The sequence below is a fragment of the Astatotilapia calliptera genome, chromosome 1 (genome assembly GCF_964374335.1).
Source record: "Astatotilapia calliptera chromosome 1, fAstCal68.1, whole genome shotgun sequence".
Lineage (NCBI taxonomy): Eukaryota > Metazoa > Chordata > Actinopteri > Cichliformes > Cichlidae > Astatotilapia > Astatotilapia calliptera.
Window position 1 is genome coordinate 38,057,628 of NC_137422.1, and position 17,775 is coordinate 38,075,402.

A 17,775-nucleotide genomic window follows, 5' to 3' on the forward strand; every position below is an offset into this window, starting at 1 on the left:
TAACCCCCATGGAATCGATCTGGCTTATTGGCCTACTGGCCAAATTGTCCTATTGATCCAATCTTTTAACATCCTTGTGGAATCTTTTCTTTCTTTTGATCCATTAGCTTTAAAACCTGAAATTTGAACTCAGGTCAGCGCAACATATTTTCCCTCTAATGGCATCCTGCCATTAAGAGAGTTCCTCTGCCAAGGAAAGATCTCTTTGTTTCTTTGTCTGCAAGAGTACACAAAAACCAGGCTGAATTTCATGACCTCCCATGAGGAAAAAAGCCATTAAATTTTGGTTTCTTGGCCTCAGTTTCAATTTGTTTACTGGGATTTTGAAATCCATGCTGCTCAGACTTCTGCCAATGCCCCAAAACAAAGAGGCTCTATGTCATTTAGTTTATGCCCACTAAGCACTGAAAAGTACACTTGAAAGGTGCTCGAAGATAGACAAACGTCAGCTTTGCTTTGCAAGAAAACTGTTTTCAGAGGAATCGTTTCGCAGGGAGGTTGACTGATAATCCCTTGAGAGCAGGTCTCTGTAAGGAGAGATATACTTAGTGTTTTCACATTAATTACCTCCCCCAAGCAGGTTTTGTTTTTGATAGCGTGTGTGTGCGTGCGCCATTCTATCTGTAAACGTGATCGCTCAAAAAGCTTTGATTGAGGTGCAGAGTGGTCATGGTAACAATCCATTAAACTTTTGCTAATATCCACCGATTTTTCTTGCTCAAAAATTGACAAAAAGTGTAAAAAGGCCAGAGTATGACCTCTGACCTCTCCTTCAAGGCCAAAGTGATAATAATGGTAGACAGATCTATTTATTTAAGTTCTGTTTCTTACTGTGATTGTTTGTATTGACAGCATATAAGCAGGGAATGATATATGGGGAGTCTAAATATCACATTACTTTGATCTCTGACATCTTCTTTAAGGTCAAATAAGTCCAAACGTTGATACAATGTTTTTTATCCAAAATTGTACTTAAAATGCTACATCGTCTGTTTTATTGGCAACATTTAGGACAATATGCTCTTATATAGGGATTCTAAATATGAAATTATAGTTTACATCCACATTTCATGTCACATTTGCACTTCACATCTGCGTTCCTTTCAAGCTCACCTCAATATATGTCGTGTCCTTAAACAAAGTGTCATGAGAATTAGTTAGAAACATACTGCAGTATAATGTTATGTATGAAGCTCAAGTTATTCATGTCCAGTTATTTACAAACCATTGGCTACTATCCATTTCCTACTCCGACAGTACTCCTATGCAATCAAAGTAGAAATCCGTCATGTTAGTCTGATTTTAATGCACTAAAAACTTACCTTTGAGAAGAACAAGAAAACCCAAAATGAATATGTAGTACAAAATATAATGCTGTTTGCTTAAAAATCAGAGAGTTCCAAGGCAAAAACTGCTGCTGACTGAAAAGAAGGACTTGTTTCATTTGCCAGAAATCATCTTTATAATCCTCAAGACTGATTCTGTGGACAGATGAGACGAATTTGAACTTTTCTGACAGTTACATAAAACTAACCTCATTTGATAAAAAGAACATGGTGATGGTAGTGTGATTGTCTGGGTGTGACTTGCTGCTTCAGAGCCTGGACGAATTCCAGTAATCGATGAAACAGTTAATAGTGATCAGTTCTGAATTCTCGGGGTAAATGTTGACATGTTCTATCTTTCTCATAGTTGCGAATCAACTGGCAGCTACACTTTTGTGGAAACAGTTCAGATCAGAAGATGAGGCTCGAGCTGAGCAGGAAGAGGATAACATTTTAGCCACATGCTGGTGGCGCTGTGTCTTTCCTTCACGTGTTTGCTTCTTTGGTGAAAGGAACTCATCTCATCATATTTTTTTTTTTCAAGATGGCAAATCAGCATGCTGGCTTCCACAAACCAGAGCCTGCTCCTGTGTATATTTATTGGAATTAGTGTAATTTTACAATACAATACAACTTTATTTGTATAGCACCTTTAAAAGACCAGTGGTACACCAAAGTGCTTTACAATAAAAACAGGAAATTTAAGACAATAAATAAAAGACTATTAACAAAGTACCACATATGTCATCAGGTTAAGGGCACTAATTATACAACAATAAAAGGGAATATAAGAACAAAGTTACTAAGAACAGATATAGCTAAAAGATAAAGTACATAGATAAGAAATTGAACCAAATATAAAACAGGGACGCTAACTAGATGGAAAAGGTATGTTGAATAAATGAGTTTTTAAACGGGATTTAAAAGATAAAACGGAGTCTGACGCAGCGATAGGAAGGTTGTTCCACAGATTCGGTGCAACCAGGGCAAAAGCACGGTCACCCCTCGATTTAAGTCTAGATCTAGGCTGAGCCAGGAGTAATTGGGCTGAAGACCTGAGGGCTCGCCCAGGGACATATAGACTAAGAAGATCGACAAGATAACGAGGGGCTAAATTATTTATAATTTTAAAGGTGAGCAACAATATTTCAAATTCAATGCGATATTTTATGGGTAACCAATGCAACTCAATAAGAACTGGGGTGATAGAGGCATGCTTTCTAGTGCCAGTCAGGAGGCGAGCCGCAGCATTCTGGACAAGCTGAAGCCTGTGAAGGAGTGCGGAGTGAAGACCAAAGTAGAGGGAGTTACAGTAATCCAATCTAGAAGTCACAAAAGCATGAATGAGCTTTTCAAGATCTTTATGAGGGACATAGTGCTTAGCCTTAGCAATAAGGCGAAGTTGGTAGAAGCTAGATTTGATTACTGAAGACACTTGTTTGTTAAATTTGAAAGAGCTGTCCAGCAGAACCCCTAGGTCACTAACTGAGTCAGGGAAAGAAGTGGCAAAGGAACCAAAGGTATCAGCTGATTTTACACCAATTAGTGCAGATTTATGAATGAAGTATTCTTTTTTTCTAATAAGTAATCTCAAAAAAATGATTGACTGTACCTTTAAACGCTGAATTCATGAATATTCAAGTACTTTTCAGTTATATGCATCCCTGTGAAAATCTACGTACACCACATGATTGACCAACTTGTTGAACCACCTTTAAAAGCAATCATTTGAAGTGTTATTCTTTGTGCGGCTTTGTCAGTCTCTCATATTGTTGTGAAGGAATTTTGGCCCACTCTTCTTCACAGTGTTGCTTTAGATCACTGGCTTGTTGCGTGAACCAGTTTCCACCAAGCTTTGGTTGTTAGATGGTTGCTACTTCCTCTCTTACGTCCTGTGGAAACAGTAATGGCGCCCTTAGTTTTTCAGTCTCCTGTTGGATTTGTAAGGCTTATATTAATCGTCCTGTTTTCCCATTGCAGATCTTTCAGGGCCTTCTATGTGTTTTCTACAACCTTGGGGACGGGGACTACAACCTAACACTGCCCACTTATCGACTCGACAATGGTGAGTGGCACGAGGTCTTCCTAGATCGCCATGACAATGAGATGACACTACGAATGGATGGCGGCGGAGGACAGCGTGAGGTTTCAGGACTGCAGGGCCGGAGCCGAGAAATCATCATTGACCCCACTGTGGTGATGCTGGGAAACACTTTCCCTTCAGGCATCAACAAGAGCTTCCAGGGTAGGTGGTTACAGCATTAATCTAATAATACTGTCTCTCGGTGTCTGTCAGTCATGTAGATTTTGGATTTGTAACTTTTTTATGAGCAGGAAAAAAAAGTCTCCAGACACCAGGGGCTGAATATGTACGTATATAAAAACATGCATGTATTTTTTTTCTACACAAACTGACATTTGTGAAACTAGAGCATGTGTGCACACTGGAAGAAATAAGTTTACCCATGCTTTCTCAGTTTAGCTGCACCACCTCTGAGCTTGAAAAGATTCAATTTTCCAGAGAAATCTTTGGGGAAAAAAAAAAAATCAGCTTTTATTTGTGCCCTCCATCGACTTCTTCTACTCCTACAACAGTGCTGATGTGCAGGTTTTCTTAGTAGCAACACGTATCATTCAGAAGAAGACAGCAGTGTATAAATGTTGACAAGGCTGTGCCGACATATACAACCAATGTGGCGACCATACACCAGTAAAAACACTAGATGAGAAGGACCAGAGCCCCACCTCCTAATCTTAATCACCTCGCCACACCGTCTGCCTTTACAAACAATTGTGAAAGAACGAGCTGTTTTAACCCTTGTATGGTGTTCGGGTCTGTGAGACCCGTTTTCAGTTTTTTTCAAAAGAAAAATTAACCCTTGTGTGGTGTTCGTATTTTTGTTACTCAGCCAGTGTTCATGGGTCTGGTGGACCCGCTAGAGTTTTGGCTTTCCAAATTAACACTATCAAACAATTTTATGTTAAATTACTCAACAGATGTTTACTTCATCCCAATTACAAGCCATATGAACAGCAAACATGATTATTTTTTTCCCTTTACCTTTGTTAGATCACATTTATGAATTAATGTGCTTCTCGTTTTTTTTTGTTTTTTTTTTAAATAAAATGTTATAAAAAAAATAAATCAGTTATAATCAAGTGGAGTGAGTGGAAAGACACAACACATTTACACGTGAAGCAATATGTTTCACAACTAAATGGGATCAGCCGCTCATCAATGGTGATATTAGGCCCAGGGTTGTAAAACGGGGAGGTGGTGCACCCACTTATCCCACACTGTCCTGATGGCAGCTAGCTTGTCTCTCTGCCGTTGAGCTGGTCTGTTGTCTCGGTTATCAAAACGAATAATCCTGGAAATTTTGTGGAAGTTTTCCAGAGACACTGATGCACGGAAAGGTTCGTGCCGGTTTCTGCATCCCACAGGGATTCTGTGGATTCCCCTTTGGACCTGAAAACTCCTGCAAGGATAAGAACCCCAAAGTTGGCCTTTGGGGTTCTTAGATGAATTTGGTCCATCTCCTTCCACCTCTCTCCAAAAACACACCTTCCTTCTAGATTACTGCAATCCAGAAAAAATTTCTGGATGGAATCTGGGATGAAAAGCTCAAATGAAGACTTGATGTCCTGCACATGAGTAACTGTCAGCCGTGTTGGCCCTGGCTTATCACAGTAACAGCTCTGCAGGGTGGCTCATTTCTTGGGCAAGAAGACCATTCAATTTCACCAGTTATTGACATCCATATTTCTTCACTTGCTGTCTGGTGGGCTTGTTCTGGTCCTGGAGCTGGCAGCAGATGGGGTACTCGTCTTCGTTTTGTTACTAAATGATGCTCAACCTCCTCTTCTTCAAAGTCACTGTCAGACTCTGAATTTTCAGAAATGTGAAATATTCTGAAACCTCTTTGTCAACATCATCATCCGAAGCCCCTCTCTCTTCCAAAATCAATTGGATGGCCCTCGCAGCAGATAATCTTTTGCCATCTTGATCAGTTGTGATAAAGAACCACACTGGCAAAGTCTTATTTATAGTATTATGCCCCTAATTTGCAGGTGGAACAGGGTATGAGAAAATAAAATTTGGATCCCTCAAGAAAGAGGGTAAAATGTGCGGGAATGTAAGAGCAGACGGTGTTGGTAGTTGAATTTTCAACAATGTTGCAACTTTGTGCGGGAGCAGGAGGGGAAGAAAACACTATCAGCAGCACCAGAAAGGAGGAAGACAGAGTGTGGGAACACAGGACCTACACTTTCAACACTTTTATTAGACCTGGGTCCAGTGGACCCGGACACCTTGTATGTAATGTAAATGCGTGGGGGGAGGTACAGTATGAGGTCATTGAAAATTAGTTCGGATTTATGTTCTTCACAGAAAATAAGCCAAAGCCAATGAATTTCAGGTTGAAAAAATAATTAATTGTTTAAAGAGCTCTGGGAACTTGATGGTATGGGCCTCCATAGCCTACAGTGCCTGTAGGTGTAATGTGCAGGTGGCTCAGAACGTTTGGTCATACAGTGTAGCTGGTTACCAGCAACTGAAGCTTCAAAACAAAAGTGAAGGGATTGTACTACAGTAAATTAATTATATCGTCTTTTTGATGGATGAAAAAATACAACATAAATAGCAAAATATACTTGATTGCCATTAAGAGGACACGGCTTTAGAAGATAACATAGAAAATAGTGCATGGACACATTTCTGCCTGTGTGCCTGCAGAGGATTTTAGATGTGAATTTGTGTTATTTTATGGGTCTGGCCCCAGGTGTTAAGAAATGAAAATCTGAAATTATTTTGTATCTTTGTAATATGAGCTCCTAAGTAGCACTTCCCAGCCAGGCTTATAGTAGTTACTTTGGATTCAAACTCAGGAGCTGTGGGGTACGTCTGCTCGGGAGAGACCGAAGCACAACATTCTGCAAGGACAACAAGTAGCTTTTTTGAGTGACCCTCAGAGCAAATCAATACCGATATCTCAGTAATCACTCGGGTCGGCGTTGGCATTTCTAACAAACCTGCTCAGCGCAGACTCTCAGAGACTGATTCTCCAGATGTGGACAGATGCCCGACGGTTACAGTCTGTTACTTTCTGCTCTCCCTCCCTGTATTTATAAATTGTCACGTTTTACGACCTCATTTCTATGAGTAACAACTGTAAAATATGCTTTGATGATTTGATGGATGAAAATATTTAGCTGATAGGTTTTGTTTGTACTGAATAATGGACCTATATTTCATTTTATAACACTAAATTAATGGCTTCACTCTTCTTGAATTGAACTGCAGTAGTGAGATTTTCTGAACTGCGGCACGCTAATGACTAAATATTTAAATGTCATTTTTTTCTCATTTCTGTAAAGCTGCTGCTTTTTCCTGCCATCCTAAAAATGAAATAGCAGTAAAACATTGTTTGCTCTTTCAGGGTGATTTATTACTCTGAGTTAAAGAAACCATACATAGTCTGAGTGAAAGAGCAGCATATTGATGTCGTGCAGATTTGTGCAAAGTTGGTGGTTCTGTCACAGTTAAATAGACTGTGATTAAATTTTCTTTGGTCATAATACAAATTAAATAGGTGATATTCTTCCAGTGTATCCATATGTGTTCAGCAATGACACAGTCCCAACACTGTTAATGAGGGAAAGCTGTCCAACCAGTTGGTGAGTGGTTGCTGGAGGTCGATGGCAGTCAAGCAGACCTAAAGACTGGTCAGTGACACTCACCAGGAAATGCAAGTTGCAAATGTTTATCCCCCAAATAGTTACAATATAACACTACTATAAGTATAATTGTGCTACAGCAAAGCTGGTGATACAAGTCCAAGTTGCAGAGAAAAAAGTTTTTAAAACCTCTGTGGTACAAAAATTAGCAAATCCTTAAAGTAGTTGAAATTAATCTGCACATTTTGTCGAGTCTTACTTCTAGAACTAATTTGTTTGAGTTGAGGTGTTGTTGTTTCTGTCCCAAGTGGGTTGTTGTTATAGCGTAGCTGCATTCCTTGTCCCCATCAGTAAACTGCTCAGTGTTATTCCAAATCCTGAAAATAATTAAAAACATTTTTTAATTGCCAAGGTGGTAAACACAGAAAAAGAAAAATGTAAAACTTTAAAGAAATGTAACCATTAATTGTGCCTTTTTCTCAATAAATAATTATTGTGAAAAGTTTGAGGAGAAAGTAAAATTCACCCACGTTACAGAGTCCTTTTTCACAACACTAACTGGGCTGTGTAAACTGGATTGTTGAGTACCATTAACTAACCTAGTAATTGCTTGTTTCTACTTTTTTGTAGGGATGTTTCTCTGTACAGAAAACAATATATATTTATGTTCTGCAGAAAACAAAAGTCAGTCATAAATTTGCCCACAGAGTTTACACAAATCTAAGGCAGATGGATGTGAGCAGGGCTGAATCATTAAGGGTTAACATCTTCTTCGGGGAATAGAGGAAAAGGTTATGGCATACAACAATATAAATCTTCCAGAATTTCTCTGATGGATCGCACCGTGGCAAAATAACACAGAAGAATTGTTGTTGCTTGACACCATCTAAACACCATCCAGGCTCTGGTGTATATAATTTGTCTGAGTGTGTGGAAGAAAGAGATAATGTGATGTGTTTGATGTGTCACAGGGTAAGGTGAAAGGGGTGGTGTTTCATTCAGGCAGTTTAGCAAGTATTTTTTCTGAGGAGTGCTGCCAAAAATAGGTTGTTTTATCTATTCATGTGTGCTCTTTTCAAGAGAGAATTGTGACATTTTTATGTATTACTGAATGATTGATATGACACTTTAATGGTTAATTCATCCAAATGCAGTTTTATTGTTAGCTGGGACGATGGCCATGGTCCCTACAGCTCTGTGTGTGTGTGTGTGTGTTGTAGTTTTTTCTGTGTATGTGCTATAGTGTGCGCGAGTGGGTGTCAGATTACATTGATGTTATTCTTACAGCTATTTAAGGTCCACTTTTCCCAAAAACTTCAAGACTTCTAAACACAACTAGTCAGATGTCTGTATATATAATATATTAAATTATATCAGGTTCAGAACTGGACTCAGGATAACTTACTTAAACCATAAAGCAGCAACAAGCTGAACTCAACAAACTGTTTTTAATGCTGATAAAGGGAAAAATATATATGCTGGACAAGGATTTAAGCCAGAGGACTACACAGAACAGGACATGGAAACACAGTGCCATGTGGGAAAGAGGCAACAAACACAATAAGTGCTCACCAGGTAATTAAGAAGATGGAAAACACCAGGGAACACAGCTGCAACAAATCAAGTAAAATAGACAAGGAAGGTTAAACTCAATACCAGGCACACGAGATGCTATTAAAATAGAACAGGAACTAAGAAGCTGTCATCAACTGAAACAAGTATGGAACTAAAGGCACAGAAAACAGGAAACTCATAAGTGTAAGTAAGATAAACATAGCACTTCAGACAGAAGGCTATGGAGCTCACACATAATCCCATCATAAAACCAAAAACTCAGAGTGAACCTTCTGAGCTGGAGCACTTAACTAAAGGCATGCAATTCAACAAAAGAACTCACATCAAGCAAGGAAATAATGAGAATTACAGACACAAAGAAAGAACAAAAAGCTAAATGTGAACACTAAAAAATACAGGATCATAAATAGGATAAACGAAAGCACAAAACTAGAAAAAACTCAAAACCCGGGATCCACGCCGCAGGGACCCTGACAGGAACAGCTTTTTAAGTTAGCTAAGGACATGACAGCAACGTTTTACAGCGCAAAACTCCAAAGGATTTCACCACTGAAGGTATACGTATGATATCATTAAAAGACTGAGAAATCTCTATGCACATGGTCCAAGGACACAAACTGCATGGCATCATTTTTGATTCAATTCAGTTCAGTTCACTTTTATTTATACAGCACTTAATGACAACAACAGTCACCTCGAGGCACCTTAGCCCTTCATGCTGCGTTTCAGTAAAAGCAGGGATGGTTCTATCGTGGAAAACACTGAATGGGCTCAGGGACGTGTATGGAAAGCCATTGCAAGTGAACACAGTTCAGTGCTGCATTCAAAAAGTAAAGTTAAAAAAATTACTATTCAAAAAATATATACTATGAAAATCTTAATCTGAAATTGTATATGGAAGTGATGGATGCTTTCAGTGTTGAGTTCAAAATACAGGTGGAATAAAGTGCCCATGGGATGGGTGAGCATCACATGTGGGACGGCTTCATTAGCACTAAACAGTACACACACTTTTTTTGTTATATTTGTTACACTTTTGTTCCATTTTTCTCAAAGTTCCTGTTTCCAGGCTCAGCCGTCCAGGCGCTCTTTTAATTTTAACCTCATTTGTGCCATGCGAACATGCTAACAGTTTGAATAAGCTGAAACTGCTTTGTGCTGTTTGTTTATTTTACATGGAACAATATCAGCTCACCTTCAGTGTTATGAATTCCCACACAAAAGGGGGCATTTATTTATTTTTTAAAGTGGCCTCATTCTGAACAAACAGATCTGAGTTTTTTGTGCCATTTGTCTGAATTCAGTGTCTGGCCATGACTTTGCAGAGACGTGCTGGCAGATGTAGTTAAAAGTGGTTCTTCACATGCTGAAATTTTATATGAAATCTGTCTCAGTGAGGTCACAAGTCATCATCTAATCACTCCCGGCTTTGACATCGCATCCTCGTCTATCTCCCTGCAGAAGCAGCAGCAGGCATTTCTTCTTGAAAAGTGGAGTCCGATTTACTCTGCTGCATGTTAGCTTGAAGCTGTAAGAAATACAACTGTAGACGCTGACTCCAGCGGTCTCCATGATTACTTCAGCACAACAACATCGTCCATTGTTCCTATTTGGATCAGTTGAGGACCGTAACCCGTTCATACTGGAACCTGATGTTGGCACAAAGGAATAATGTGAACAAAGTAGAATTAGACACTAAGGTTTGCATTGTTAACTGGGACCTACGAGAGACAACAGACTGACTCATGCACATACCGTACTGTACGAACACAAATGTTGGCAGATTCAGTTGAAATATCGAGAGAGAGAAAATAAGCGTGGGTACGGATGGAAAAAGGAAAGATGCTATATGAGAGAGGAAGAGGTCAGAACCAAGAGCCACAGACACAAAGTGAAAGAGAGGCAGAGAACTCCCAGATATTAGACAGTGAGAGATGTAGACAGCTTTGCTTCGGGCAATAAAAGACAATGCATGAGTTTATTAAACGGATTTTAAAAGCACTTCCCTTCAGAAGAGGTACACTTGATAGATGATGGCAGGCCAAGTGAATATCTGTGCACGACTGTGTTTGCTTTTGGGGGATGTCTCTCTTCAAAAAACGACAGGGGAGATGAATTGATAGCTGAATATGCCAGCTTAGCAATTAAGGGATGAAAACACAAATACCATAAATATATGTTGTCACTTAGACAAACAGGAGTAGACGTAATAAGATAATGTAGAATGCCCGAATCGGATGTTGCTGTTAAATAAGAGCATTGCCATTTTATTGAACTTTTTCAAGCAGTCAATTTTAAACTGCTCCTACACTAACGTGACATCTTTGCTGCCCAATAACTGAATAAAACAGAACAAAATACGGCTAATAGAGATTTGCTTACTCTCAATTTGGGGTATCCTAAATAATATATAGGCTCAATTAGACCTCCACAGTTTTCTTTCCTCTGTATCATTGTCTTTAAATCTTAAGTAATTTTAATTTGTTTGAGTTCTTCATGTTTCTCTCTCCGTTGTTCCCTCCTGGGTTTCTCCATCTCTTGTGCTTCCCTGTAGAAATTTAATAAGACTCCTTTAAACATCAAGCAGTGCTCACACAGTTCTAATTACAGCGATTGTGGATTCAAAACTTGCTGTGTGATACAGTCTCTCAGCAGTGGGGTTACTTTCGAGCTAACTCAAACCATAAAGCAGCAACAAGCTGATAGTTTGACCACTGGTGTCAAACTAGCTTTAGCTCATGGACTGCATCCAGCTCAGTTTGATCTCATCAAATAGTAACTTCCACAAAAACTTAAGAATTTTGTATGTTTTTTAAGAGTAAAAGTTTCATATTAAATGAACCGTAAATATTTAGATTATAAATTACTTGTGATTTATTTTCCCATGTTCATTACAAAGAAACTCAGTTGCCCTAAATTTAACCTCCTAAGACCCGAACTCTTCCACGACATGCATTTTTAATTTCTCTTTGATATTTGGGCATATTGGGACCTGATGAATGTAAAAACAAAGAATTACCAGATTTTTTTACCTTATTTTTGTTTTTAAGAAAAATGAGAGCCACATATGAGGATATTTGTTTAAAATTTCGATAGAACAGTAGCAGTATAATGTCCTCGTAAGTGGATATCAGGCCCTTGTAGAGCAAAATTGAGTATTTTGGTCTAAATAACCCAAAATGTGATGTCCACATATGTGGACGCCAGGTCCTAGGAGGTTAAAGAAACAAATCACCTTTGCTCCTTGGTTTAAAGGTTTTATGTCAGTGTGTGTGCAGGCCATCAGTACTGGCTGTGATAACTGAGAATCATTCAGATGTGTGGATTTAACAGTTTGAAAAGATCATCTTATTGCATGATACAGTTCCTAAAGACTTACCATAATACTTCCTGATCCACCCATCCATCCACTGTACCCTGTACCAGCTCTTGGGTACATGGTGTGTTCTCACCTGAATGTCCCAGGTCTGCCACAGGGACTCCACACAGTCGGACATGCCCGAAACAATTCACCAAAAAGCTGGGCAAGAGACTTCCTAGTCAAGTGCTGAAGCTGCTTCAGGTATTCTTGAGCGGTTATACTCTGAGCCCCTGAAGAATACCTGAGCTCCTCATCTTGTCTCTGAGGACGAACCTTTAGGAGAAAACTCATTTCAGTCACTTCAGTTCATGTCTGTTTGTGAAGGTAGAAACATGGATTGAGCTGTAAATCAACAGCTTTTCCTTAATGGGGAGCTCTTTCTTTATTCAAGCAGATGAGACTTGAGGTAATATAAAAACAACAGTAGAGTAACAACAATAATACAATAACCACTTTGGTTTTACTTTGTGACTTATAGCTGGTTGTTTCTTGTAGTATTAATTGATATAAATCCTATTGAGTTCTTACCTACACGTTCTTTTATTTGCTTCTTTGCTTGGTAAATATGTTTTACAGTCGGTCTGGGAGCCTCATTGTGAAGGGTGTTTGCTTTAATTCTGATATAGGAAAAAAAGGAGTCGGGGATTAGAAACAGTTGCCAAAATCCAAAAAAACCAAACTGTAATAAACCAGAAGTAGGAGTAAAATAAAAATGAGCCTTTCAAATGTATTTACTCCCTTTAGCACAGTTTAGCAGGTGTTTGCCCGAGTGACACATCTAAGTTGTCAGCGCATCGCGGAGAACATAATAAAGTATCCAACACAAATATTTTCCTGTTATCCACAACATTATGAATGACGGATTATTAGATTCTGCTCTAAATACCTGACACTCAAAAGCTCACTAGACATTGTTGCAGCAAAAGAGGAATTTTGCTAAATCTTGGAGACGTCAAAATGTGAGTGGGTGGATTTATGCCTCAAGTGGTAGAACTGGAGCCAGCAGTTTATTTGTTACCAGGTACACGAGCAGAGCTCTGCTCTCATTTTGTGTCCGTGTACATAAATGCAAATAAAAAGTCTGTTTGTTGTTCCGCTGAACCCTCGTTTCCATTCTTCTCTCTGCAGGCTGCATGAGGGATCTACGCCTCAATGGTCGCTACATGCCGCTGGACAGCCAGCCACGAGATGGGGTTTCCCAGGTCAGCGTACAAGGCCTGTCTGTTGGGTGCTCATCTGACTCCTGCAAAAGGAACCAATGTAGCCCCCCTTTTACCTGCGTTGACTTGTGGAGAGTGCACGAATGCAGGTACGCGCACAAACCCACGCATACCGAATGCAATTGCACAGTCGAGCACACACGCTCTTCCTTGTGAGTCAAAAGCATGAAAACACTTGCGTTTAAACCCATTTGCTCCCTTTGAAACCACTTCTCAGCCTCTGACATGGATATTATTTTTGTTCATAGGCATATAAAGATGCTTTGAAAAAACCCAGCCCTGACCCACTTAAAACTGCAAAAGAAAAAGCATCCCTGAGCTTTTATTTACTGTAAAGCTAAAATGTCTGTGCAAATTCTATGGAAACCATTTTCTAACAAAACACACATTTGCTCGTGCGTACAAACACAAAGGATGTTTGAATGCACGGCAGCCAATTCAAAGCAAATAGTAAAGGAAGACCAGAAAAGGTCCACACTGGCATCCTGTACAACAACTTGCAAAACTGGAACAAGAAGGACAGCAGACTGACTCTTTTGGAATCTGTAACAGTTTCAACATGGTCTGAAATGTGTGGGAGTGGAGCAGAGCAGTTTTAAACATCCACCAGGTCATGAGCTCTTTGTTTCTTGTACTATAAATGGTGGCATACGTGCTAAAAAAAAGAAAGCACATTAACCTTGTGCATTTTGAAATTACAATCAATCCAGAATTCCCCATTTGGATGTCCCAAACATGAAAATTACATTAAAATGAGCAATAATCCATCCCAAACCCTGAACAGATCTCAGGTGATCTAATGATATAATGAGAGCTATAATCTGACCACATTCCTCGTGTCTTTTTTACTTTTTAATCATGTTATGAATAAATTAATGCCAGTCATTCAGTGCACAGGCAACAGAATCCCTAAGCAACGTGCGTGCAGCCATGCCCATCCATCACTATATACAGTGATAGATAGACGAGGTAGTAAATGTTGGGTATTTCTTGTCTAAAAATGATTTTACACAATGAGCACTTTTCTTGTTTGACTCTCAGACTCTGAAAAGGGTTCTGTAATATCTTTCTATGACTTCAGGGCATGTCTGAAATCTCAGTTGGGCCTGCAATAAAACCGTGTGTGTATGAGAGCGGGAGCTGTGGTCATTCATCAGGTCTAACAAAATTATAGCAGGGAGCTGCATTATGGGAATTGTAGGATCCAGACGTAAAAGTCAAGATACGTCAGCCTCTGCTGCACCAGTTCGGATCATTCTTTATTAAGTTTGGAGTTATAGAAATGCAGGATTACTGAATGTGACTCTGATTGCTTTGGTGGTTTAAACATGGAAAGAAATCACAAACTACCTCCAGCTAATTCTCAGCAATTCCTTCTGAATTTACTCTTTTGCTTTCTCTCTACAGGCCCAATTAACAAATCCTTTCAGGGATGTGGAATTTTATTTTACACACAGTCTCAATTAACTCAGTTTTTTTGTGATGCTTCTTTCTTATTAAACTTTTTTTTTAAAAAATCAGGAGCAATAAATGCAAGGCGACTACCAGGCAGCCTCCAAGTGCCAAACTGGTTGAAGGCCATTGCAAATTATTTGCTCATTTAGTTTCCTGTTGAAAATACTATCTTCTCCATGAATGAGAAATAAAGTTACTGAGTTCCTTAGCCACAGGCTCAGAGCAGCTGCTAAACCTGTGACAGTGAAATCATCTTATATCTGTCTCAAATACTGATCTGTAGACTTTTATGACATGAAAGTCATGTAAAATAATCCAGTACGGTGAAATGTATACACTATTATCAGAGAAAAGCTTCCTCCCATCCATCCATTGACTTCCCTTCATCCAGGGCCGGGTCACAGGGGTGGCAGCCTAAGCGGAGAAGCCCAGACCTCCCTGTCCCAGGCCACGCCCTCCAGCTTATCTGGGGGAACATCAATGCATTCGCAGCCCAGCTGATTGATATAATCTCTCCAGCATGTCCTGGGTAAGGTGCCCTGCTGAGAGGTAGGACGTGCCCAGAACACCTTACCCAGGAGTAGGGCTGGGCTATATCATGCCGTTCACGGTAATACCGGTGTAATGTTGGGCAACGATAAGAAAATGAAAAATGAAATACCGCGATAGAATATGGGCAAAACGCGCATGCGCGGTGCCTTTGTTTACGTACGCACATGGCTGCGACGCAGAATGAGAAGAGCGAAAGCGGATCGTTGAATGAAACAAATGAACCAGAAACTTCAGTGGTGTGGAACTGGTTTGGCTTTCGTCCGTCAGATACACAACAAAGCACTATTTTTGGTAGCGCATGCTAGCGGGCCGTTCAAGCTAATCTACTTGTGCATCTTTGGACCACTTCTAGCGTGGCTTGACCGTATGCACCATGGAAATCAGACGTGTGCAGAGAGCAAGCATCAACTTCAATATCAAGCCGACTTTACTTTAGTTTCAAGGATTATTGCTGGTGATTTGAGCAGGATCTCTCAGACCCAGAGACTAAACAGTTTATTTCTAGTCAGTACAACAGGCCGTGAGTGTGCATGTCTTTTTGAATTTCATGGACATGAAACTATCCCTACATGGTCTGCTGTAACGTGCATGCCTGAGCTGTACTTTTGGACATGCTGGAGGAGGTCCAGTGAGCATCACTGATTAGTGCTCTCTGAAAGTCGGGTTCAGACTCAAAACAGGAGAGGTCCTGGAAGAACTCCTTCCCAAGGAAACTACATTGAGGGGAAAATCAACCAAATCTAAATATGATACTTTTTTCTAATGTGGTAAAAGGCATTTTAATATGATCACATCATTACATTAATATACTCACTACAATTTGCCTAAAATAAATGCTTGCACAGAAAGAATGTTTGCTAATAATACATTTGTGAAAATTCATGTATATTTACTGGCCCAAATGCCTTTGAACTCTGGGCACCGTTATTTTCTGTCTGAAGTTGGCATCAGACAGACTTTCAAAAGTTGAAACCCACAGAAAGCTGCAGTCCTGTCCCCCTTTCAAACATAACGCACAATGCAGCGAACCCACCTGCTCGGCCACTAAATGTGGTAAAAACAACATTAATTTTTTCAACCCCTCTCACCCTGATCGGATTCACCCATTTGCTTGATCAACGTTTCACACGCACTACTGCGTTAATTTCTCTAAAAGGCTTAGTTTGTCGGTGGGAAATGGGAAATGTCGTGCAACGAAAAGCTGCAGCGCGCTAACAACCCTCTCCTGTGGCACAGAGCGAATCAAACACGGAGAGCTCTTAGCCACATCCACTAATCTCAGCTATTTTTCTGCCATTGGAAACATCAGCCTCTATTCAGTGTGTGCAACCTCCTAGCTTTTAATCTGGCCTTTCCCCTTTTTCCCACTCCTCTCATCCACTCATCCACTCACCCACATCATCTATCCACCAATTTATTTTTTCTTCTTTTACAATGGCTCTCATTCTTGCACTCTGCCCCTCCTATCCCTCCATTTCTTGGGTTGTATGGTTCTCATCTCGCTTTAACCTCCCTAGCGCGGCCACACACACAGACACACATAGACACACACTCTCTATTCTCCTAGTGCTTATTTGTTCGCCTTGTTCTCTTTCCAGTACTTGACCTGAACCTTGGAACATGATTAAAGGGTAGTAAATGTTGGCAGTGAGCACTCCATGCCCAAGTGTTTGAAGCTAACTGGAGGGCCACCGTCAAATAGTCAAGTAATTGCTGTTAATGCTGCATTTGGGCTCAAATAAATAGGGACACAGTCAGATTTGTCAGATCCTTTTTTTTTCCATTTAAGAAAAGAGAAAATATGACAAATTCACTGTTTGTAGTCAGGTTATCATAAACGTAAATGGAGACAGAGAGAGTATAACTGTTTCACATCTAAGCGGGGATAGTCGAGGGGATCAAAAAGTCGAAACGGTGTTTAATTGAAGCTTATTGTGGCGTCAGATCAGACCTCCAGTTGTGGAGGCGAAGCATCTGTCAGAGCACCGACTGCTTCACGAGGGGAAACAGAGACAGTACTATATCAAAGCCTATATTAAACTAAGCCTCTAACAGATATTACAAGAAAAAATTAAAGGCTTAGCACTCAGTGTGAAATTTAGGTCTGTAGCAAGTTTCATATCTTCATATCTGTTTCATAATTAATTTGTCATTGTGTGGAAAAGGGGGCTATGGGAGTCTGTTGAGGAAATAACAGAGGCTGCTGATAATTGCACGTCTTCTGCCAAATCCACACATTAATGCATGCGCACATTAACAGCCAGCGTTTAATGACGAATAAAGAAAGCACTCTGCACATGCCCAGTTCATTCAGCGCTGACTGACAGGTAAAGTCAGGCACAGAGCACATCTGCATACATACATTTACACTGACAGGTGAGCTGGACCTTTATTATTTATTGTAGCTTTAGAAATATGAGCTTTTCTGATACCTCACAAACTTTTGTTGTTACTTCTTGGAAAGCTTAGCACTTAGCTCAACAGGAATTTAAACTGTGGGATTATATCAGAGGTTATATTAGAAAATTCCACCTACTTGTTGGACTCCTTCATTCTGTTCATATCAGAATTTATTTTCTCCTTTTTCCACTTATACTGTTACCTGGAAAAC

At 39.8% G+C, this 17,775-nt stretch overlaps 1 protein-coding gene across 1 annotated transcript in view; it reads left to right on the forward strand.

Annotated features, from left to right (window-relative positions):
- The window catches only part of LOC113026743 (neural-cadherin), a 337,047-nt gene that overhangs the window by 284,168 nt on the left and 35,104 nt on the right, over nucleotides 1-17,775 (forward strand). Inside the window, exons 33-34 of the mRNA XM_026175859.2 lie at nucleotides 3,306-3,570; nucleotides 13,066-13,246. Of these exons, the coding sequence (XP_026031644.2) occupies nucleotides 3,306-3,570; nucleotides 13,066-13,246 (446 nt within the window). The remainder of the gene's footprint in view (nucleotides 1-3,305; nucleotides 3,571-13,065; nucleotides 13,247-17,775) is intronic.